General features: G+C 23.2%; 3 protein-coding genes across 6 annotated transcripts in view; all 3 read right to left on the bottom strand.

Moving 5' to 3' along the window:
* Positions 1-523: 523 nt before the first annotated feature.
* On the bottom strand, positions 524-1,487 carry LOC129615363 (amyloid-beta A4 protein-like). Its single transcript, XM_055530524.1, has 2 exons — positions 1,137-1,487; positions 524-1,040 (listed from the first exon to the last, which is right to left on the bottom strand). The coding sequence occupies exons 1-2, from the start codon at positions 1,435-1,437 to the stop codon at positions 634-636; spliced, it is 708 nt and encodes a 235-aa protein (XP_055386499.1). The 5' UTR covers positions 1,438-1,487; the 3' UTR covers positions 524-633.
* A 4,859-nt stretch (positions 1,488-6,346) lies between these two features.
* On the bottom strand, positions 6,347-17,454 carry LOC129615241 (thrombin inhibitor hemalin-like). Its single transcript, XM_055530360.1, has 3 exons — positions 17,442-17,454; positions 10,429-10,591; positions 6,347-6,563 (listed from the first exon to the last, which is right to left on the bottom strand). The coding sequence occupies exons 1-3, from the start codon at positions 17,452-17,454 to the stop codon at positions 6,347-6,349; spliced, it is 393 nt and encodes a 130-aa protein (XP_055386335.1).
* Positions 17,455-17,667: 213 nt separating this feature from the next.
* Positions 17,668-24,334, bottom strand: part of LOC129615475 (cGMP-dependent protein kinase, isozyme 2 forms cD4/T1/T3A/T3B) — a 152,556-nt gene continuing 145,889 nt past the window's right edge. For all 4 annotated transcript variants that reach the window (XM_055530716.1, XM_055530717.1, XM_055530718.1 and 1 more), the window contains 5 exons: positions 19,755-19,991; positions 19,524-19,673; positions 18,824-19,443; positions 18,563-18,752; positions 17,668-18,101 (listed from right to left, as the gene is read on the bottom strand). In XM_055530716.1, the coding sequence (XP_055386691.1) occupies positions 17,936-18,101; positions 18,563-18,752; positions 18,824-19,443; positions 19,524-19,673; positions 19,755-19,991 (1,363 nt within the window). In that variant the 3' untranslated portion in view covers positions 17,668-17,935. The remainder of the gene's footprint in view (positions 18,102-18,562; positions 18,753-18,823; positions 19,444-19,523; positions 19,674-19,754; positions 19,992-24,334) is intronic.

Genomic DNA, 24,334 nt, shown 5'->3' with positions numbered 1-24,334 from the left:
AAAAATAATCTAGTGCAGAAAATTAAAAAACAATTTTGTTTTTTTGAAACTGATGGAAATTTTTTTTTAATATTTTCAATTTCATATACATATATAAAATTTTAACATACATATATTTCAAGTCTACATGAGTTATTAAAAGTTCTATATTAATAAACACTATACAGATTCAGTTTAAAGTTGTTCAAATATTTTTTTAAAATTTTGTATATCCTTGTATATATCTCAATAAAATTTTATATATTTCAATTCGATTCATTATTATTTACTCAATTAATTAACAAACAACTTTAAATTTTATACATCATAACCATATGTACGTACATATACATATGTATATTTTATTAAATACCATATTTGGCTTCATTTTCTCTAGATTTTAACTACGTTTTTATCATATTTCAAAAAAAAAAAATAAGGAAATTTCTTCATAAACTACTTCATATACTTTAATACTTTATACTATATAAATTAAATTTTAATATATGTACATATATATTATATATAAAATAATTATTTAAATTTTATTTATATTTTTTATTTATTTTTACATACACATATTAATATATTTTAATTATAAGAGATAACTTACAGACTATTACATAATATTACATAATATAACATTCAAATATACTACCAATAGAATAAATGACGTAATAAAGAATAAAATCCAGCTAAAAGTCCACCAAATATTGGCCATCTATTATGATGACGATTTCCACTTGAACTTTCATTATCATTATCATTATTGTTGATATTATTATCATTATTATTTGTTGCATCACTTGATGTTAACATTGGATTCGTTTCTAATAGTTTTCCTTCTGTACCTTTATTATTAATTAATCCAGGCAATATTGGTGATTGTGGTATATATCCAGCTGTACAGAATTGCATACATTCATCATATGTTGCAAAATTATTATAATTTCCTTCGCAACCACCATATAAAAATGGTTCACAATCTGCTTTACTTGGTACAAAATAAAATCTTGGAAAAGCTGCTCTACATGGTCCAGTTTCCATTTGTAAATTACAAACTTAATTTATTTGATTAATTTAAAAAAAAAAATTAATTAATTATTTAGATACAAAAAAGAACCAATTTTATAATATTTTTTTAATTTTTAAATTACCATCACTTGTTGGTGTACCAGGTGGAATAATTGGAATACCAGATGGTGTTTCTTGTACAGCTAATCTTGGTTCCAAAATTTGTTGCTGATCATTTTGTTCTATCGGTGGAATTATAGGTGAATTAAAATCAACTTGTTCAGATTTTAAATCATCTGTATGATGATGATGATTATGTTTTCTATTGTTGACTCCAGTTTGACTTACATCTTCTAGTTGTTGAATATCCTGTATTTCTGTATTTAATGATAATATTGTCTTACATGACAAAATTATACAAAAACTTATTATTAATATTTTCATTTTACAAAAACAATATTTTTTTTTTTGAATAAATTCTGTAATAGTTTCACTAAAATAATTGTTATTTGTATACGATAATTTTCACATAAATTTCAGAATTATTAATTAATTAATAATAATTATAATTTAATAACAATCCACTTTGATAAACGTTTCTAAATGAAATGAAATATAAATTTAAATTTATGTTAATTTTAACGTATAAAGTTAAAATTCTCTCTTTCTCTCTCTCTTTTTCTCTGACTTGACATTTGAATATACAAATGAACAACTTTAGGAAATTTTATTATTTTTAATGAGGTGTATGGAAGCTTTTTGCACAAAAATGAAAAAAAAAAACAAAATTTTTTCCTTTATTTGCACATATTGCTCATTATTTTTAATATATTTTTAATTTAAATATGAATCAGAGTTGTCGTTTATGTGCACTTATATTTGTATATTGTATATGAGGGTTAAGATATTTCAAGTATAATACGGCAACCAAGCTAAAAATTAATACATTGCGCATATCAAGCACGTAAAAAAGTAAACATCACTCCCGGCTACTATTTGGCTTGTACGTAGTTGAAGCAGGCTATGCAATTTAGTACTGGTATAGTTAAGAGGAGTATTTACCTACATTTATTACGATATAAACAATTTCGATGCAGAAAAGCGTTTTTAATTCCACTACCATTAAATTTGAATTTGTTTAAAATTAGTTTGCGATGAAATTTTTAATTGCGATGGTAACTCTTTTGTACACACATGTTCATTATATCAATATTTATTTAATAAATAATAAGAATATTATAAGGTTAAGTTATTACTAAAATGAGAAGACATTTTTTTTGGGAAATACGTCAAAATAAGGGAAAATATAGTCTAATAATATTAATAAATTAAAAAAACATACAACGTATTCAATGCACGCGCACGTACATACCAATTATATTTATTTATATAAATATTTCCTATTTTTGTCATAACTAATCATACTTACTTTAAAAAATAGTAACTTGTTAGAATGATTATTAAAAAAAAATAATAAAATATTTAAATACAATATTCGTACAAAACAACAACAATTTTATATATATTTAAAAACTTTATAAACAGACGCATATACCCATTGTATTATTTTAGAATATCCCAATCACTCATGAAGTATTCAATGAATTTAAGCAATTTCATAAAATATTTTTGTTGAAAAATAATTAAACCAAATCACCTGAAACAATGAAATTTTAATAGTGAAAATAATTACATTTTTCGATATAAGCGTATGTGTATGTAAATGCAGGATAGTCATGCGATATTAATTCCGAAAATAATTTGGTAAACGATCTATAACTATACTGTGCAGCAGAACAGAAAGCATTAAAATAATTGGCAATACCGTGGCAATATTCTGGAAACCTGTTGTATACACAAAATTTACTTTAAACAATTAGTTCAAGTTCAGTGTTATAATTTAAAAGTAATAATATTGGTCATATTAGTTGCATCGATTGCACGTATGATTAATATTGTTTAATTTAGTCATTTGTAAAAATGTGTGGTTATTAGGTAGTACATGTATTTATACAAACAATTCTGTATTTTTATGATAATTAATCAATCTACTCGTATAATAATTGTACGTCACTAAAAACAATTTGGTTTTTTTGCCGGATATTGTAAATGATAATAATAATAAGAGAGAAACTGCAATTGTGAAAAGATCTTCACCACAATAATATATACGAATGTATGTATGTATGTATTTTAATTTTCATATCATAGAAGTTTTAAATAGAGAGCTCTCCCTTGTACAATAAATACTCTTTAATATATAATATTAGAAATTATAAATTAAAAGAGGAGAAATATAGCAATTATATGTATATATACATATGTCCGAATACATATACAAGTCATAAAATTATAGTTAAATTTTGATCTATCTGAAAACAGTTGAAACAAAGTTTGAATTCATTCATTGTGAGTAATAAAGTAAAAATTAATTATAGAAACAGAAGTGAATATAAGGTATAGGATTTTATTATACAACACAATTAAGAATTCCATTTATAATTCGTTTATTGAATATTACAAATAAATTTTATCTACTACATTTAAAATATTTTTTTAATAGGCTTAGTTGGCCATTCTAATAGGTTTAGTGGATATTTTGGCGAGGCAGTTGACGGCGTAATCGGCCCTATACTTCGAGCTGAGAGACATGTTACTGGGCAATCGACTATGCCTCTCCTGCCCTTTGGTTTTCGAAAAGATTTACCACTTTGATTCCACGTATAGGCAAACCTGATGTGAAATCGTGGATCTATCCATTTCTACATTAATGGATCCAAGTTGAATGACTGGGTTGGGGCAGGGGTCTACTCCGAGTAATCCGTCGTGGAAAACTCCTTCCGTCTGCCTAACTACTTTAACGTGTTTCAGGCGGTAGTGGTTGCATTAGGCAAAGCTATAAGACGGCCAGACAGCTATAAGACGTTGGATTCAGACACATTTACTTCTAGAACGGTCCGAGACTGCAGGTCGATATGTAATATAAACTTAATAATTTCTCCAACAAATTATTATACTTATAATGTTCTTTATAATTTAAATCATTAAAACAAGAATAAACGAAAAATGAGCCTAAAAATATCAATCCAAAAAACCAAATAATTATTTGAATGAAAACAAAATAAAATTTCGAAAAATCCTTGACCCCTAAAATAATGTTTACAAACTGTAAATTTATAGTAGTTAGATGAAAAACCCCCTACACATAATATTTAATTTTTACATTATTTACTATAAATAATATTGTTTTAATTTACTTACAAAATATATATTGTAGATCTAGTTTATGTTTATCATTTAGATAACAAATAATTATTACTTCCCTATATATATGTACATAAATATTTTACGGCAGTTATCACCATTTCAGTGAATTCTTTTGAACAAAGAAGATAAACAAAAAAATATATACATACATACATAAAAAAAATTATTATTGAAAGTGACGACGTTTTTTGTTTCAATGCAGTTCCATTATAATAAATAACAAAAAATAATTTAATAATTTGAAATTTACATAGCAATATTTAAGCGAAAATGAAAGTAAAAGTAAACAATACAGGTGTTATGCAAATTACTGCTAACCTTTACTAGATATACTTACCATAAACTTACTATAATATTTTAAACCAAAATACTTGTATATTCTTATCAAAAAAACTGTTTTGGTATACAATATGTGTGTATACAAAACAGTGAGCATGTTATGAATTTTAATCAAAACTTTAAAAGAATTTTAAATGACACCATAAAATTTACTTGTAATTTACCATTTATAATTTTTGTTATCACAAAATTTTATTTAGTTTAGTAAATTTATTTTTTATTTCAAAATTTCCGCCAAATGATTTTCAACATAGGTTATAGTATGGTGTGTTTGTGTTAAAAATTTTCTGTCTCACAATTTTTCATTATAATTTTCAAAATTATCTTACTGCTTTCACGTCACCTTGTCAAAAATTCTCTGACTGCTTTTAACATAATAACTTAGCTAGTTTTTAACATAATAATAAATTTTTACAAATTATACTATGTTAGCCATTTAAATTGAAGTTCTCAGATTGGTAATTTGAAATAAACCCGCAACAAATAAGTAAAACTTTAATGCATAGAATATGCTAAGTGATAACCATAATTAATTAATGTGATTTTTGGGTAAAAATCTTCCAATTGTAAACACGCTTTTAAGTTTATATTTTTGAAAATGCGCATTAAATATTTTCTTGAAGCAACTTTAAAATTAAATTTTTTTTAATTTTTATTATTGAATTTAATTAAAATTCTTGAATTAAATAATTATCATAATAATCATTATTTGAAAATCTTCTATATAAAATTTTATTATTGAATTATTTTATTTTAATTGGAAAATTATTTTAAACATATTCAATGATTAAGGTGATTTTATTTATAGATTTAATTAAAAATTTGCGAGATTTGATCAAAAATCTAAAAATCATAAAATTTTTTTATTTTTATAGAATAATTTGCATTAAAATAAATGTATAATTATAATAGGAAAAATTCATAATCAAGAATTTTAAATTATTTTAATAAATTAATTAAGCGAAAATCAAAAATTAAGTATACAAATAAATTCAATTTCAAATTCCAAAATACAATTAAGATTCTAATTTCGAATTTCAAATGATCTAGTTTTTCTATTTTTAATAGTTAAAATGTACTCCAATTAATTTGATATTGTTTTATTAATATATTCTTTTATTCAATTTATTTAACTATATTTGATTTCATTATTATTAATTTTTGTAAAGTTTTCAAATATTTAATTCAGAAATCAAACAAAAATAAATTATTTCAGAAATCTTGCTGACATTGAGACTTTGACTAAAAACTAAAATTAAGAAAAATATTACAATAAAAAACTAATAAATTTGAATATGAAATAATTACGCATAAACAATGAGTTGAAAAAAATGAGAATAAAGTAATTAAAAGTATAAGAAAATAAACAATTTTGGAAATTCACCACGGAAATTCACCACTACAGTAAAATTTCAACACAGCACCAAAATAAATTTTTAACATCAACAATTTGTTTTTGTTTCTCTTTTTTTTTTATTTTTATTTTTTATAACACTTACAAAAAAAAAATAAACGAAATTAATAAAAAATTATTTAATATAAAAAACACAAAACTTATAATTAATAGAATTATCCTACTATAATTAATTATACTTAATTTTAATTAATTAATTCTAATTTAATTTAATTAACATTTTAATTCTTATTAAATAACATCGCGATTTCTAGGTATATACCTTATATATATACATATGTATATTAAATCGCTATAATAAAATGGCAAACATGTGTTATACATACAAATTTTTCATCCATCAAAACTGCAAATTTCTTCACATTCTTCTAATGTTTTGAAATTATTTAAATTTCCACCACATCCACCATAATAAAATATTTCACATCGTTTTCGACGTAAATTAAAATAGAATCTTGGTACTTTTGCTCTACATGTACCCAAATTTACAGGTAATGCACAAACATCTTCATAATCTGAAAGTTTATAATATCTTATTATTAAAGCATAACTATTAAAATATTTTTTAAATTTTTTTTATTATTAAATGTAATTAGTGTTGAGGTTGAGGTAGGACTTTATGCGCCACTATAATTATTATTTAAGAAAACTTGAGTTTTGTAATTATTATTATTATTACCATCATTACTAATTTGTGCATTTACAATACTTATAACACTTATAAATCCGATAAGAACTATAATCAAAATAAATATTATTTGTTTTTCCATATTATTTCGTTTCAATTTTATTTTTAACTATGAATGGTATTCTTACAATGACTGCTCTTTTTATAAAATCATGTTACCTGAGGTAAATTCTATTATAATATTTTTGAAGCGCTATATGCATGAATGTTGATATTATTTTTTTAAATTGAGAAGAAGAAAATTTATTTGATAAACTTGTTATTTTTTGAGCCACTTTTTGAGCATATATTTCTTTTCACATATTTCAAACGCATGATACAACTACCTTGATATAACATTACATCTGTCAATCGTGGATTCTACACCCAATATGACATTTTATACAACGCGAATTGGAAGAAATTTATTTGTAATACAATATAGTTGCCTAATCATGTACGGCAGCTATCGGCAAAGTGGGGTTCATTCACTTCAATATGCAGCCCACAACATGTGTCCCAACATTCGGTATACAAATTCCATACAAATTTATTATTTGTCAAAACAAAACAACCAATAAAATCAATTAAAAATCTCATTTCTTCGCGTAAGTAAGTAATGCAAGAATCTTATCAGACATACTTATAGTCACATATAGTACATATTTGCCCATAACCCACCAAAGTTTGTTGACTGTTACTGATTGGAACTGGAAATTCATGATAGTTCAAAAAAGAAGATGTCATAACGTGATGTATTTGAAAATCCAATTGAATAATTTTGTTTTAAGCAGCCTTTCTTTCTGGTTACAGAAGCACCAACCAATTAACAATCCGATTTTCAAAAATAGATACACTAGTAAAAGTTTTCTTGGAATTACTATTTGTTTCTGCACAAGTACCTACACAAAATTTTTCACATTTTTTTATTTTCCTTTTGTTTTTCTTTTTGTTTAGATAATAGTTTCTTAATTTAGAGTACGCGATTCTACGCAACACTAGACAAACTAGTTTTCTTTTAGAAATTTTTCAGTAGGTCAACTTCAATACAAATTTACTAGCCCGTAAACAAAATAATTATGTTTAATTATTTCACTTTAATTTGTGATTTTCTTTTTTTACCACGAAGAAATCATGGTTCGAATTTTATTTAAAATTTTCAGCTCCATGGCTACATGTTTGTGCTGAGTATGACTTCGGCAGCTAGAAAAATATTTTACGATTTAAATTGCTCAAAGGAATGAATATTCAATGAAGATGAAAATCTCCTAAATTTGATTATTTAATTGGAGCAGACAGAATTTTCATATTGCTTATTGAACTGCTATTTGTAGTAAATTTTCAGAAACAAAATCGATGAGTAACTTAAGTGATCTTAGAATTTTCGAAATGTTACGATGATACGGTATTGATTAATCGATAATTAATCATTTCCGAATCGTACGTGTAGGCTTCGATTACTAACAATTACGATTCGTGTAAACTGTTTATTGATTCGTTGAAAACCTTAGTTTTCGAGAAGTTGCTTGCAATTTAGGCATAAATTTTTCGTTTTCAATATTTTTGATGTGTGAGCTTGTATTGTTTTTATTTTCAAGTTAAAAATATTTTTTAACTACTTTTTAATTTTTTTTTTCTTCAATTCATTTTTTGCTTTCTGATAAAACAAAATTTAACAAAATATCAACAGAATCATGTTTTTCCATCGTATAAGCTCTTTATATGGTTAATTATGCTTTAAACGCGCGCTCATTTCTTATTCGATAAAAAAAAAAAATAAAACAAAACAGAAATTAAATTTTATTAATGGCGTGAATTTTATCGAGCATTACAACTTTTGTACATAAATTTAAATTTTTTTTTAATTCAATTCGATTTTTAATAAAAATTTTATTCAATTTTTGATTGATTTATTGGCGATCGCGTAAATTTTTTCTTTTCTTTTTTGTTTTTTTCAAATTATTATTAGTTTTTGTTTTTGATTTACCATTTTTGTTAAATTTCTTCCGGAACATGAAATTTCCACGGAACCAAAATAAAAAATAGAAAAATATTATAGGTATTAATGTGGAAGATTTTCTAAAGTTAATCAAGTCTCAATTAAATATTTATGCTAATATTATGCAGAATAAAAACTAATTTAAAAAATAAATAGAAAAAAAAATAGTATTGTTTTGCACCACATGAGGGTAATCTTATTGTACAAATTTGTGGTTAAATAATTTTGATCTTATCAATTTTATATTTTGAATATGAGTTTATTTTGAATCGAATTATACTACATTTTTGAATTACAGGTTCGATTTATAAATAGTAGGTGCCCAATTTTATCAATTTTCGAATTTCGGATATAAGCATAGTACTAATTTTGTAAAAATTGTCAAATCTCGTTAAATTACTGTAAAATTTTTATTACAAAAAATAATATTTTTATAAAATTTTTAATTAATTTTAATAAATTTTTTTCAAAAATTTTTAAAATATTACAGGTGCTATTTACAGAACTAATTGGCCAATTCAAAATTAGGCTTGTAGTTAGGTAATTGGCTCTCTCTACATTATTGCAAGAGTTTAATCTTATAGATTTCATATAGACTATTGTCATATTCTCTCATATCAATTTGTGTATTATTGAGTAAATATTGGTCCGAAGATCTAAATTTTTAATTATGCAATATTTAAAAAAAAAATATTTTGAAAATTTTTCTACGTTTTCCTTTTGTAACAGGCACCTATACATTAGATAAGCAATCTAAAATTTTCATTTGTTTTCATATTTCCTATATAGAATCATGAGAAATATGTTATTTTAGACTACACGATCCGCACCGGAACTGAAAACAAAATCTTAAATAAATAAAAAATTATTATCAAATGAAATTCTATATCTGAGTTATAAAACTTTTGTTAAATAATATTATACGCTCTCTCTTTTTATGTTACTAGATATACTTACTTATATACTCACTGTTTTCAATTATTCAGAAAAATGCATGTACCTACATAATTAATTTTTTATATACAAAGTAACATGTACAAAATGTCACTTTCACATCACACCCCCTGCGAAATTTCAATTGATTGGAATTGTAACAAAACCTGTGTGTATAGTTTGCCAGAAATACCTAAGTGTTCTATATTGTAATCGATTTCTAAGATATTTTGAGAATTTACAGAACGTAGTTTCGGTATTCGGGAAATAAAATTATAATTGATTACGAAATTTTTTTCCGTGAATTAAAATAATCGTAGGCCCTTTAATATGCAAAATGTTTTCTTTAAAATGCTTAATATTTTCAGTAATTACTATATATAACTATTTAGTTATTGGGAAATGATGCATGTATTGCCATCAATATTGGGTAAAGATGCATGTATTGCCACCAATACATGCATCTTTATCCAGTAGAGCATTAAGAATATGTCTACCCAATCAATAATCTTCTGAATTTCTGATCATTTGTGAAAAATTATGAAATATATTGATTTTTCGCACACAACTACTATATATAAATACTACTATATTTTATAATAAAATCAAAAATCAATTATTAATAAGTAGTATAAAATATTTATTAATATTATTTTAATTAAAATTTTACATTTCACTGCACTACTTTACTTTTTCACATCAAACATTTTTAATCTTAAAATAAAATTCATATTTTTTTCGTTTTTTTTTATATATGAAAACTTAATTATGGCCATCTTCCTTCCTATATCAAAACAGACAACCAACTTTAATTACCTTGTACCACAAGCTTTTTCACATTCCTCTTTAGTTAAGAAATTATTATCATTTCCTTCACATCCACCATAAAAGAACTTGATACATGAATTTTTCTGATTATCAAAATAAAATCTTGGTTTTCTTGCTCTACATGGTCCAATTTCAACTGGTAATTTACAAACTGTGCGATTATATGAAAAAAAAGCAAAAATAACAAATAATTTAAAACAATTTACAAAAAAAAAATTTAGAGTATTCTGTTATACTATGCTTTTGATTAGCCTTAGATTGTTGAGCTTCAATTAAAAGTAAAATACTTGTAAAAATTATAAAAATTAACATTAAAAATTTCATATTTAAAGAAAAAAAAAAATCTTTTACAAAACTTAATGAGAAAACAATCTTTATCAAGTGAAAATCAAATCACGACTAATTCAACAATTTAATAAAATTTATTCTTCTAGAATATCTAAAACAAAAAAAACTTTCTTTAAAATATTAAAAAAACAAAATAAGCACAAATATTAAAAAAAAAAAACAGAATATCGGGATGCAAAAGAAATTTTATTACCATATTTTTTCTATATAAGATTTTCTCTGAGCTTGAGAACTCTGAAAGAGTTCTGCGACTCTGTGAGATAAGATTTTTTAATATTTTATTTTTATTTTGTTTTTTTTTTTTTATTACTATAGAAAGTTTAGTATAAAATATGCAAAATTAAAAGTATAATAAAATGTAAAGTTGATCGGTTAACTCTAGGATATTTTCAATTTAAAAAATATTTAAATAAACGCTATGGAACTGTCTTTACTAAGTTATGTTCTGTTACTTTACGAAATACGATGCACAAACGACTTATTGACTTTTACCAAAATGAAAGAAGTCTTCGCACAATAGGCCTGTCTTTTTAGGCTTCTAGCACTCAGAAAAAATTTGCTGTTCCTTTCTACACTATAACTTGGCCTCTATAACGGGTACTTTAACGGCTTTCTAAAATTTTATTTCTGTTTGAAATATTTTTCAAGGATTCATTTGTATTTATTTCGCAAAATGTAGCAGCTACTCTAAAAAGTATAATTGACAAAACTAAATTTATTTCTTTTTAACAGTTGAAGTATTCATAATCTTATGCCGCTCTGAAGATCGTTGAGTACAAATATTGTATTTATCTTAATTCTGATGCATATCTAAAAGTTCCGTTATATCTGAAGCACAGCTAAAGTTATAACGTATACTTTCCATGAGGACAGCCAAAAAAAATTATTTGCTCTTAAAAGTCCCTTTTCTTAGACCGGATTTCTTAAGAGTGCAACCTCTTAGACTGGTTGCGATAGAAGCCATATCAAGGCACAACTATACGTTAAAATTGTTATAAATAAGTGTGTTATAAACTGATAAGATGATTCTTGTAAACCCACTAAATAATTTTTAATACAATTTTTGTGTTTCTTTTCAAATCACATTTTTATAACAGAAATTCATTAGAAATTCTAATAAGCTACTTGTATTTTTATTTCTTGACTATTCTTAATTACTATTTTTATTTAACATTTATTTAAATTTAAAGAGTCTAAACTATAATTAAAGATGTTTTTGTATAATGTGGGCTACATAAGTATAGTAAAGGAAAGAACAATGAACTGAGGTTTATTATGACTCTAAAGCAATAATTAAAAAATTACCGATGATTCACAGGTTTAATATGAACTTGTAAGTTTGTATTAAGCGCGTAGAACTAAGTTCCTTTATTTACGAATGACAATATATGCTCCGATAATATTGAACGTATGTGTTCAGGTTCGTAGTATATACAAGCATGAATAACAAAATAATATCACCTGTATTAAACAGGTGTTTATTTGTGCTATACAAATTCAATTAATTGTAAATTATTCGTATGCACACAATTTAGTCAGAATATGCAAGTATGTATGTACTTAATATGTTTCTTAAATATAAGCATGGGGAATAACTTATGTTAATCTTATGGTAGTAAAAATAAAATTAAACTTAATTTGAATAGTTTCCTGATAAATTTTCAACAGTGTACTGAAAACTTGATCTTTCAAAAATAGAATAAATTAATAGTGGCTTAGGTAAGGAGAACATCCCCATTAAATCCCATTTTTTAGCAAGCAATTCTCAATTCAAATGCAATTCTGTTAATAAAAGTGGTTTCTAAACCAGTCATCTTTTTCTTTTGTTATTAAATTTTAATTTTCTAAACAAATTAGCCTTTGATAATTTCAAAAATGTTTTCATGCTTTTGTAGATTTTGTCCACTGCCTTTGCATTTCCTTAATAACGTTTTCAAATTGTCATTCGTTTCATTTTTCAAAGTGTGGTCAAGTCGTCTCAAGTGTTTATAATAATAACTGTACATGATATGGAACATCTAGTAATCCATATCAACATTGAACCGGTATATTTACTATTAAATGATCATCATCAACAATTTTAAATCTTATAGTTTCTTCGTATTGTATTTTTTCTGGATCTCGTTTTTATTATAATTATGTACAAATACTATTTCTCCTTGCCGTAACATAAGAGCACGTTTATCGTGCTCTATCTTATGTGGTGCATCGTGTATATATATGAGGTGTTTTTATATTTACATACATACTTCTTATACCATGCACATAAATGCCGAATAATGTTTAATTAACGCCACCTACAGTTCTATCTAAACACATTTCTTAAGGCACCTAACAAAACAAATAAATGTTAACATATATAACTATGTATAATTATTAAATTTCTTAATAGTCGAAATAGACCGAAAAAAAATTCTTTTTATTCAGTCGTCCATAGAAATAAAAACTAATTCAATTTGATCTATGTGTATAAAAAGCGAAGCTTATTATACAGCGCCATCTCTTTTGAAATAAAAATATATGCAATAAATATATTTAAAAAGGTTACTGTGTTCACTACTTTTTTTTTCTAAGTTTCTCCGGATAAATTGCGTTATCCTAAATTTGGATTGTGTCTTAGCTTTCGTTAAAATATTCTATTAAAAACATTGAGAATTCCTTTATTTACAAATAGAAAATAAAATTCCCTGTGTTGTTGAAGAAATTTTTTCCTTGTGTTGTTGAAAAACAATGTGCTTATGCTTCCTTCCTTGTAATTTTGGCACAATAATTCAAAATTTAAAAAAATTATAACTAATAATGCAGATAAATATGTATATCAAATAATCAAAATGTTTCTAATCATTCATCCGGCTTAAAACATGTCCGAAATGCATAAGGTTATTAATAACAATCTGAAATTTTGAAATTTAACAAATAAAATCCAAGAATGAATTAAAAATTTCTATTGATAATGCAACAAAATGCAACCAGAAATAATTAGGTGAATAAAATAGTTTCTGGTGCAATTATAAAAACATAAGCTAGAACATTTTATTAAAAGTTCAAAATCCAACTTCAAGGTGAAATTGCGTCATTATAAAAAAAGAACGAAGGAATGGACGAATATCTACAGAATAAGAAAAAAAGATGATTTCAGAAACAATCAACTTGTCATTGTTCCTATTAATTAATTAATTAAATATTAATGCTTGGAAAGACGTGAAAAAACAAAAAATAATGTCATCGTTCTACTAGGCGACAATATTAGGTAAATTACTTTTATAAAATTATAATCATCATTATCGCATCAGAAGGAATAATTCTGATTACATATTTCAGATTTTCAGGCATGAAACCACCAAGGAATTTGTCATCAGAAAGCAATTTTTATCTAAATTTACCAAACCACTATTCAGCCAAGTTAATAAGAGGTTAACCTAAAAATTAAATTTTAATTATGTAATTTCATCTTGGTTTAGGTAATTTTTATAGTTAAATATCTAGGAAAAAGGAGCATGAAAAGAAGAATAAAACTACATACTACGTATAATATAGACAAAGACAAAAGATTTTTGAAATAGAAATTAATGGAAAGCGGCTTTCGTAAATTCAAACATGCACTTAAAACTTAAAACTTTTCTTTACATAATTTCAGAACTAGAAAAATTATGTACTATTTTATGTAATATTACATAGTATACTTTCTTAGCATTTTTTTTCATATAATAATGATCTTTTATAATTAAAAAGATTTTGTAACATTTAAAAAAGCCTTTAAAAGTTCTTTAGAACTATAAGCACAGCTATAATTTTCAAATTTTTAGCTACATTTCTGTATTTTGCAGCTTTGTTTGTCTGAAACATTCTTTGCACATACTAAAATCTAAACCAATACTGAATTGACAAAAACTCTCGGAGATTCTTAGTCTCATCTACTTCTTTAAAATAAAATTAAAATATCAATTTTATTTTTTGTTTTTTATATTAAATTTCATTTTATTTATAATTTTTACAAAAAAAAAAAAATAAAACTTGCGTTTTTTAAAAAAAATATATTTATATATTATTTTAGAAAACTTTATTACAATTTAAAGGATATTAGGGGTTATCCTTATTATAAACGCTTTATTTTTCCATTATAATTTAAAATTTTTTATCAAATTCTTTTTTCCATTTTTTGTTTTTTTTTTTTGGAAGACTAATATGATCCTTTAAATTTCCCAAAAAAAAAAAAATATTTTATTTTTCAAATTTTTATTTTTTTAATTTATTTTACTGTCCTAATAAAATCCTTATTTAAATTTTCAATAATAAAAATAATAAAAAATATATAAAGCACATAATAATTATTATTTAATGATAATAAATTTGTTTGTTTGTTTGATTTTTTTTTTGTTTATAAAATGATTTTTTTGAGTAAATTTTTTATAGTACAATAATTTTATATTAATATTTTTAAATTTATAAAATAGAAATATGTAATATATTTATTTATACAATAATAATAATGGTAATAGTTATAAAAAAATATTTTTTTATTTATTTATTTTTTCATATAATTTTATCCTTAAAGAATTAATCACAAAACAATTTATAGTTTAAATTAATTATAGTTTTTATTAAATAAAATAGCAAAAAAAAAAAACAAAAATTTATTTTCTTTGTTTTATATACGTATATACATAAAATATAAAACACATTTTTTTATAAAATAGTAAATAAAAATAATATTTGTAAAATAATGTATTGAAAGTAGAAAGATTTTAAAATTATATGAAATTCTTAATTTAAATGTTAAAAGGAAATTAAAAATTATGAAATATTTTTAAATGAAATTTATTATTGAGAAAATTGATGCAAAAAAATATTTCATTTTTATATAACAAAACATATAAAAAATTTTATAATTAATTATATGTATATAAAGTACCTAATATTACAAAAAAAAAACAATAAAAACAATAATTTAGAATATTCGTAAAAATTTAAGGACTAAAAAATGTTAGAAATGTTAATATTGTAATTTTTGTTATTTTAGTTTAATTATTGAAGCAAAATTTTATTTTTTAAATGATTTTTGAATGATTTGTGGAGACGACGGTAGGTAACATTTTCTCTCAAAACGTAAAAAGATAACCGGTGATTAAAATTTTAAAATAAAGATCCATATCTTGACTTGTTAATTAAATATTTACTTATAATAATATAATAATCTTTTCTATATTATGGGCTATTTTCAAAGTGCTTATAATTTTAAAAATTTTGGTAGAACTAAATCATAGGCAATATTACTCTTCGAAGTGATTGGGGATGAAAAAATCTCAAACATGATGAAAGCATTTAAAGAAAGATAGCCAAATCTAAGCTGACAGAAATTTTACAAAATATTTCTGATTTCCTAATTAATTCATATTGATTCTTAATTCATAAAGTTATAAAATTGAGTACGGTGAAATGAAAAAGACCAGTAGATAAAAGACCAGTAATAACAATAGTATTTCATTTTGATGTATATTTTCAGTGTAGTGTTCTCTTGCAGCAATTCAACTAAATGCTTTCGTATACTATTTGGTTCAGCAAAAAAAAAAAAATTACTGGATGTTGAATGGTAAATTATAAAATCATGTCTAATGGAAAAGTTTTAGAAAAAATTTTAATATTTATATTAATTTATCTTAAAATATTAATGATAAATTTAATTAAGAATTTCAAAGATTAAATTCAAAGATAATTGATTTAATATGATGATATAATTTGTTTAAAATGTGGATCTTATTTCTAAGCCAAGATTATCAAAATTAAAATGAAAATAATTATAATTAATAAATAAAAATAATTTTACATTTTTTTAATAGTTATCTTAATTTGTTAATTACAAACATAAACTTTAAGATTTAAAAAGTAAAAATTTAGAATTAGGTAATAAGATTTTTAAAAAATCACAAAAATCACATTTGAAAAACAAAAAATTATTCTTTTTAAATTTTTACATTTATAATTCAATTTGTTCAATTTACTTAATAATTATTTAACAATTATTTTAAAAATTAAAAAAATTCTGAAATCATGGCATTAAAATTCAAAGAAATTGGCAATGTTTTTTTTTAAATTCATAATATTAAAATGCTTTTTTTATGTTTTTATTTAAAATTTATTGGATCTTTTATATGCATTTGTATTGTTGTAATGTCTTCAACCGATATAATTGGTATATAAAGGCTAGTATGAAGGCCCAGTAAATTTTAAATCAAATTTCTAATTAATTTTGATTCATTCAAAAATTACAATTAACAGAACTAATACCATTGATTTTAAATTCTAATACAGTTACATTAAACTATATGTAAAAAAATTATAGAATTTTAAACAATTTTAAAGAATTTTAAAGAATTTTCTCATAATATAATTTATAATTTTAATTTTTAAATCCAATAACATTATCATAATAAATATGTTTAAAAATATATTTTGTTTACATAAGTAGCGTCTTAATTTACATTTAATTTGGATTAACAAAATATTAAAAATAAAATTTAATGTTCCGATCAAGGGCTGTTCAGTGTGAACTTTAACATATTAGCTTCAAATCAAAATCGTAATTGTTATAATATTAAAATTTTTAAAAAGAATTATTTTTCATTAAGATTTCTGTGATTTTAATTAGATTTAACCTTCTCTGATCATTTTGATTAGTGGAAAACGTTGAAAAACAAAATTAAAAAATAAAAAAAAAGAAAAGCATTTTTCCAAATTCACATGAGATTTAAGTTAAAAAAAAAAAACAAAGCTTTAACCCTTTCTTTTTTTCACAATTTTTTAATTTCGTTAAATTTTATAATATTCTTATATAATATAAAAAATTATAATATTTTAATAATAAAAACAACAATATTTCCAGTTGACTATAATAAAAAAAAAAACTCTATTTATATTCATGTACAATATAAACAACGGTAAAGTAATTTATACACATACACATATTAATAATTAATTTTAATATGTACAAATAATTTTAAAATATTTTATATATGTATATTAACTATGTATGTATGTGTATAAATAAAGGCACAAAAAATTGCTTTTTTTATTTTCATGAGTTTGTGATTATTTAATTGTTTTTATATATTATTTTCATTTTCAATTTATGTTTTTTTTCTTTTAAGTATTAAAAATCTTTATCCCATCCTGAATTATCATCTGGTGGTAAACCATCTGGATCTGGTGGATAATCATCAAAATTCGATGTATCGATAACACTTTTAACAACTGGTATTATTGGTGGATCTAAACTGCGATTTTGTAAACCTTCCCAATAAAATCCGTCGAACCATCTACAAAACAAAAAACAAAGTATAAATAAAGAACTTCAATTAAATTCATTATATTTTAAAACATAGAAAATGTAAGAAGTGAAGTTTTACAAATCTTTTTAAAAATGCACAATTTTAAATAATCCATATTAGTCATTTTAATCCTCATTGAGTTTAACATTCCCGAATGAGGGCTAAAATGACCAAAAACTTTAATAACTAATAAAAAAATAAAAAAAGTTTTGGAATCTTTCCAAAATTAACTGTCGATTTTAGCATTATTAACGGTAAATTAGGAAATTTGAAAAATTTATGTGTCACCAAAAAATGACAAGTTGGGTTCTGTGTTGATTCTGTGAAAATGACAAGTTTGGTTCTCACATACTCTGTTATTAGTAATATTAATACCCCGATACAATTTCAAACTTACGCTTCAAAACTAATTAAACAAAAAAACGAAATAATATTAATTAATTAATTACTTATGCTTCTGTATTTCACTGATACCGCCACGTTGATAACCAAGACGTTCAGCTGGATTATCACGACATAATTTTTTAATAAGATTACTAGCATTTCGTGTTATATTTCTAGGAAATTCTATGGCATCAATTCCTTTTAATATTATATTATATGTTCGCATTGGATCTGATCCAGTAAATGGTGGTGTACCTAAAAAAAAACAAAAACAAAAACATCAATTTTAATAATTTTTCTTTAATTACATTTAATTATATACAAACCTGTTAATAATTCAAACATTAAAACACCTAATGACCAATAATCAGCACTAATATCATGACCACGATTTAATATAACTTCTGGTGCAACATATTCTGGTGTACCACAAAATGTCCATGTTTTACGACCATTTTGTAATTTTTTAGCAAAACCAAAATCAACTAATTTAACATAACCTTTTTCATCTAATAATAAATTTTCTGGTTTTAAATCACGATATATTATATTTCTAGAATGTAAATAATCAAAAGCTAATACAACACATGCTGTATAAAAACGTGTTGTTGAATCATCAAAATGTCCTTTATCACGTAATATTGTCCATAATTCACCACCCAAACAACTTTCCATTAACATATATAAATATTTACGATCTCTAAATGTTTTAAATAATTTTACTATAAATTCACAATTTGCTTCACCCATTATCTCTTTTTCTGACATAATATGCTGTTGTTGTCTTGTTTCAACAATTTGTGCTTTTTTCATTTGTTTTAATGCAAATGATCTTGTTTGATCACTATGCATTTGAACTAATTCAACACGACCAAAACCACCAACACCAAGTGTTGCAATAACACGTAAATCAGTTAAACGTACATCACTAAATTCTTCATTGATTCTAAAAGCAAAATTATATAAATTAATAAATTTGAAAAATAAAATTGCAATAAAAATTATTTTAAAAAAAAAAAAACATACTTTTTACGTTCTACAGTTCCTTCATCATCATAACGATGACGTATTTCATCTAAACTTGATATTAATTGATTAAATGTTTCACGATCGATTACTAAGCATGTAACACCCTCCGGTGATTCGCATATAATATTAGCGGTACGAAGATCATCACTATATATAAAAAATTTAATATTTTTAAAATTAAATATCGAAAATTTTAAAATTACGATAATAATAAATCAATTTACATACCCTTGTAATGCTTTCTCTCCAAAGAAATCACCTTTCCCTAATGTACGAATAAATTTCTCTTCTTCTGAATCCGGTTGACGTATTGTTACTTTAACACTACCCTTTGATATTATAAAGAATGTATCACCACGTGCACCCTGTCTTATTATATATTCACCTTGTTGATAATGAGTTTCTTCTAATACATCAGATATTTTTATAAGTGTATCTTCCGGTAAATTTTTAAATATTGGTACACTAAAGAAAAAGACATAAAGTAGAAAAACAAAAATTAATTTTTTATTTAAAGAGTTTATTTTAATATATGTTAATTCTAATGATCACAATAACATTGACTCATTGACTCAATTATACAGAAATAAAACAGAGAACGAGAAGAATTTCATATAATGTTTATTTCATTTCTATACTTCAAATCTACATCAAAATATCTGTAAGCGTTTTCCAAATGATCAATCAACCAATAAATGATTAAATTCGGAATTTCTTATAGAAATTTTTTTTTTTTTGTAAAATCTAATGAAAATATTCAATAGATGTCACGAATATTGAAAAACAAATACTTAGTATGTCAAACTGACAAACTATAAGTAATGCTTGATCTGAACTAAATTCTATTAAAATTTTGGTAGAAAAGCAAAATTTTTTTAATAATTTTCGGTTTTGTTTAGTAACATTTTGACTGGAACAAATTGACTGCAAGCATTGTTTGTCAATAAGAGAACAAAAACTCTTGATAACTTTATTAAATTTTTAATAATTTTTCTTCATGTTTTTTTGCTTTTTGCCTATATACCAATTTCATTCCGCAGCAAATTACTCTTGAAACACAACACAACATAGCGTAACATAAATAAGTAGAACATTAAAAAAATTCATTTTAAACGAAAATTGGTGTCAATCAACAAAAATTCGAAATTGAGGAATTTTCTGTCATTTTCAGTTTTATTATGGGTTTTGTGTACAAAAAACCAATTTCCATGTGATTGACTTTTGAAGGACGAACTTAACGATCATTTTTTTTTATATTTCAATTTTAACATAATTTTTACATCATTTTTTACAATTTTAACAGTAAATTTTTAAAATTTACTTTTCTGATCTACTTTTTTTCATTTTTTGCCATTTTTGATTTATTTTTTCATTCATAAAATTTTTTTTTACGAATTCCATGATTTTTTGTTAAGTAATTGGGTTTTCTTTCATATTGTTACTGGAAATATGTAAATAATGTGAGAAAAATCTGAAACTCTGAATAGCGTTGCCTTATTATTTAAAATAAAAATATGAAAAATTACAATTTTTTGATTTTAAATTATAAATGTGGAAAATTTACTTTAATTTTACACAATAAAACAATAATTTAAATTATAATAATTTTAAAAAGTTAAATAACATAATTTGGGATTTTTATTTAAAAATAACCTTCGCTATCAACAATTTTCCTACAGTATTTTTTCTCTTTTTTCGGTTTTTGCATAACAGTTCATAACAGGCAGAATATAATTTTAAATTAAATTATATTTCCTTTTTTAAGATAATGACGAATAAAATAAAATGAAAAAGAAAATTGTTTAAAATTGTGACAATGACATTCACAAATCAATTACCCTATACGTAAACATTGTAATTATATTAATATGTAAGTCAAGAATGTCAAAATCATACAAAAAAAAAGTTGTATAACAAAATAAAATGAAATGGGAAATTTCTGTTTATTTTAATTTTTTGTAATTTGGAATTTATGTAATCTTAAATGTATTGTTGAATTGTTAAATTGTCTTGTATAAGAAAGTGAAATTGTATACTAATTAAACCAATTTGTTGTTGACATACACCATGTCAAATTTAAGTCAATTGTCAAGTAATTTCCTTTGTCTAAATGCAAATTTGTATTTTACTTGTTAAATAAATCTTATATATATATATATATATATATATATATATTAAATATTAATTCCAGGGTCGTTTTCCCTTTGCTTTAAACACATATTTGAGGTTTTCATATTATTTTCTTAAAAATAAGGGCTGCGAATATTTTCAATTCAATGCAATGAATACATATATTTTTCTATTCCCTTCAGTTTACTTTTATTAAGTTTAATTAATTGGACGTTTCGGAATACGTTTTAGTTAAGTGAAATACATTTGTTCAATATTAAAAAATGAATTAGTTTCGGCGCTATTTCAGAAGTAAGTATTAAAAATTTTTATAATTTTACAAATATTTTATATTATTTTTTGTTAATTTTGACAACTGTTTATTACAAACTAGTATATGTTTGAGAGAATTAAATAATTAAGTAAAATCCGGAAATTTACATTGTTACTTAAACATTTTGTTGAATATTCTCAATTGAATCAGTATTAGTAAAAACTTTTTCTTATAAATCTAAGGAGTTTATTTTGAAAATTGTGGCAACATTTTTTCCAATATTTGGTTGAATTAAATTTGAGAATCTAATTCAGGCGAATTTTTAAAATATTGTTACCCTATGTCATCTGCCCATCATTCTGCTTGCAAGAAAAAAATATATTCGAATGTGACTATTAAAATTTTTCAAAAAATTTTAAGAACCAAGTCATAGATAACAAATATATGTACATAAAATTCCATACAAATTTATTATTTGTCATAACAAAACAATCAAAAAAGTCAGTTTAGAATGTCATTTCTTCTTTTAAGTGAATATAATGTAAATAAGTGTCCCATACCTATAATCACATTCTCATGCTCGTATTTGCCCATAACCCACAAAAGTTTGTCGACGGTAGCTCAATGTCTAATTTAAATATTTTAAAATTCTTGGAATTGAATAAAATTTTTCTTATCATAAAATTGCAGATGATGAAAAGAGTAAAATTGCAATATTTAATACTGTGATAAGTAAAATAGATTACCATAGACAAGATTTGTTCGTCTGTAAAATAATCATGTTTACTGCACCATATACTTATTAATTAGGTTTAAATTTTTAGATCCATAGTGTTTTCAAAAAAAAAAATCATAAAAAAGATTTACCTGGCACAGTTTATTTTGCATACTGATAGTCATAATCCACAATCCAATCTAAAGAAAAAAATTATTTTCTTAAATTTTTTTTCTCTCAACTACTACAATTCTTTTAATCGTGTTTACTTGCAATATTTTGGCAATTCGTGCACTTTTCTAACTTAAAATTTCTCTTGTGATAAGTGCATAATAAAAGACATATATGTAAAATACTAAAACAATATTTGACAAAATTATTTTTTGAAATTAATAAAAATTAAAATAGAGTTCGGTTTATTTTTAATTTATTGATCAGTTTCATTTGTTATCTTTTAAGGCATCCCTTGTACGAGATTTAATGTGTTAGATTTAAGAGCTCTTGACAATTTTTTGATTAAGACTCGCATATCTGCTTATTCGGATGAGACAGAAACAATTTAAACTTAAAATATTCTTTGAAACAAAAAGTTTATAGTGAAATATGTACCCAATTATTACATTGGAAATATTTTTAAATAATAACAACCTATACTCTGTTCGTATTACTCTGAAATACGAACAGAGTATTTGTACGAATATGTACAAATAAATCTCATTAATGTCCATCCAAAATATACAATTAACATTTATGACATAAATTTGAATATTTATAATCCAATAAAACATTGACCTAGAAATAAATCTCAGACATTTTAATTCTCTGTTGCTCTAAGGCTTTTTAAATTAAAATTGCTACAATTCTTAAATTTTAACTTTCACTTTTGAATTCCTTCAATTGTAAACTACTATAACGTTACGTTTAATATATTTGAAACATAATAATATAAAATTTTTTTCTTGTTCTTCAGTAATTTGTAAATAATCATAAAGATGAGATTACAAGCGTAAGTATTAAAACAATAAAAATCTTCAAGGCCGTTTGTTTTAAGTTACATTAAAAGTGTATAACAGTTTATTTTCAGTCACTAAGTATGTGTATAACATAATAAGTAAGCATATATGTCCATATACATAAATGTATCTATTGTACATGTGTTTATGGTATTGTATTGTAAGAAAAGAATTACTGGTATATAATTAAAATATTTTAGTACCTACTAACAGTTATTGTGTTATTTTTGTGCTTCAGTACCTACTCACTTACGTATAGTACCTACACTTTAATACTAAAATATTAATCTTCTTTCCGACATGTATTATTAAATGTAGAACGTGATCTGGTGATTAGTATAACGTGAATTTTTACGATAAATCAATATTTTTTAGTTTTTAAAAGTTGATGCAATTTTTAAATCAAAATTGAATTAATGGTAAAGGGCTTACGTTAAAAAACTTACTTCGTCACTTATTACATGTAACAAAAACGTTATTATTTTGTAACCTAAAATGCTATTAATATATTATATACATAACGTATGTAAAATAAGAATAATCTCATATTCGAAACTTGTCGTAAATGCATACTCGTATAATATACTACTATAACCGTATTGTAGTGATGACATACGAGTATATAATAAAAATATTACAAGTAGTAGCACAATCCGGAAAAATTCTTAAACAATTACTTATAATTTACCAACTTATT

The sequence above is a fragment of the Condylostylus longicornis genome, unplaced genomic scaffold (assembly GCF_029603195.1).
Source record: "Condylostylus longicornis isolate FDR11 unplaced genomic scaffold, ASM2960319v2 ptg000135l, whole genome shotgun sequence".
NCBI lineage: Eukaryota > Metazoa > Arthropoda > Insecta > Diptera > Dolichopodidae > Condylostylus > Condylostylus longicornis.
Note: the sequence above shows the minus strand (reverse complement) of the source record. Positions and strands in the feature narration are given on the sequence as shown.

Coding starts and splice junctions, on each gene's coding strand:
- LOC129615363 (XM_055530524.1), bottom strand. CDS start 1,437: ATGAAAATATTAATAATAAGTTTTTGTATAATTTTGTCATGTAAGACA. Junction 1,041..1,136: donor TGGTACACCAACAAGTGATG/GTAATTTAAAAA, acceptor AAATAAATTAAG/TTTGTAATTTACAAATGGAA.
- LOC129615241 (XM_055530360.1), bottom strand. Junction 6,564..10,428: donor GAAAAAGCTTGTGGTACAAG/GTAATTAAAGTT, acceptor ATATTTTAATAG/TTATGCTTTAATAATAAGAT.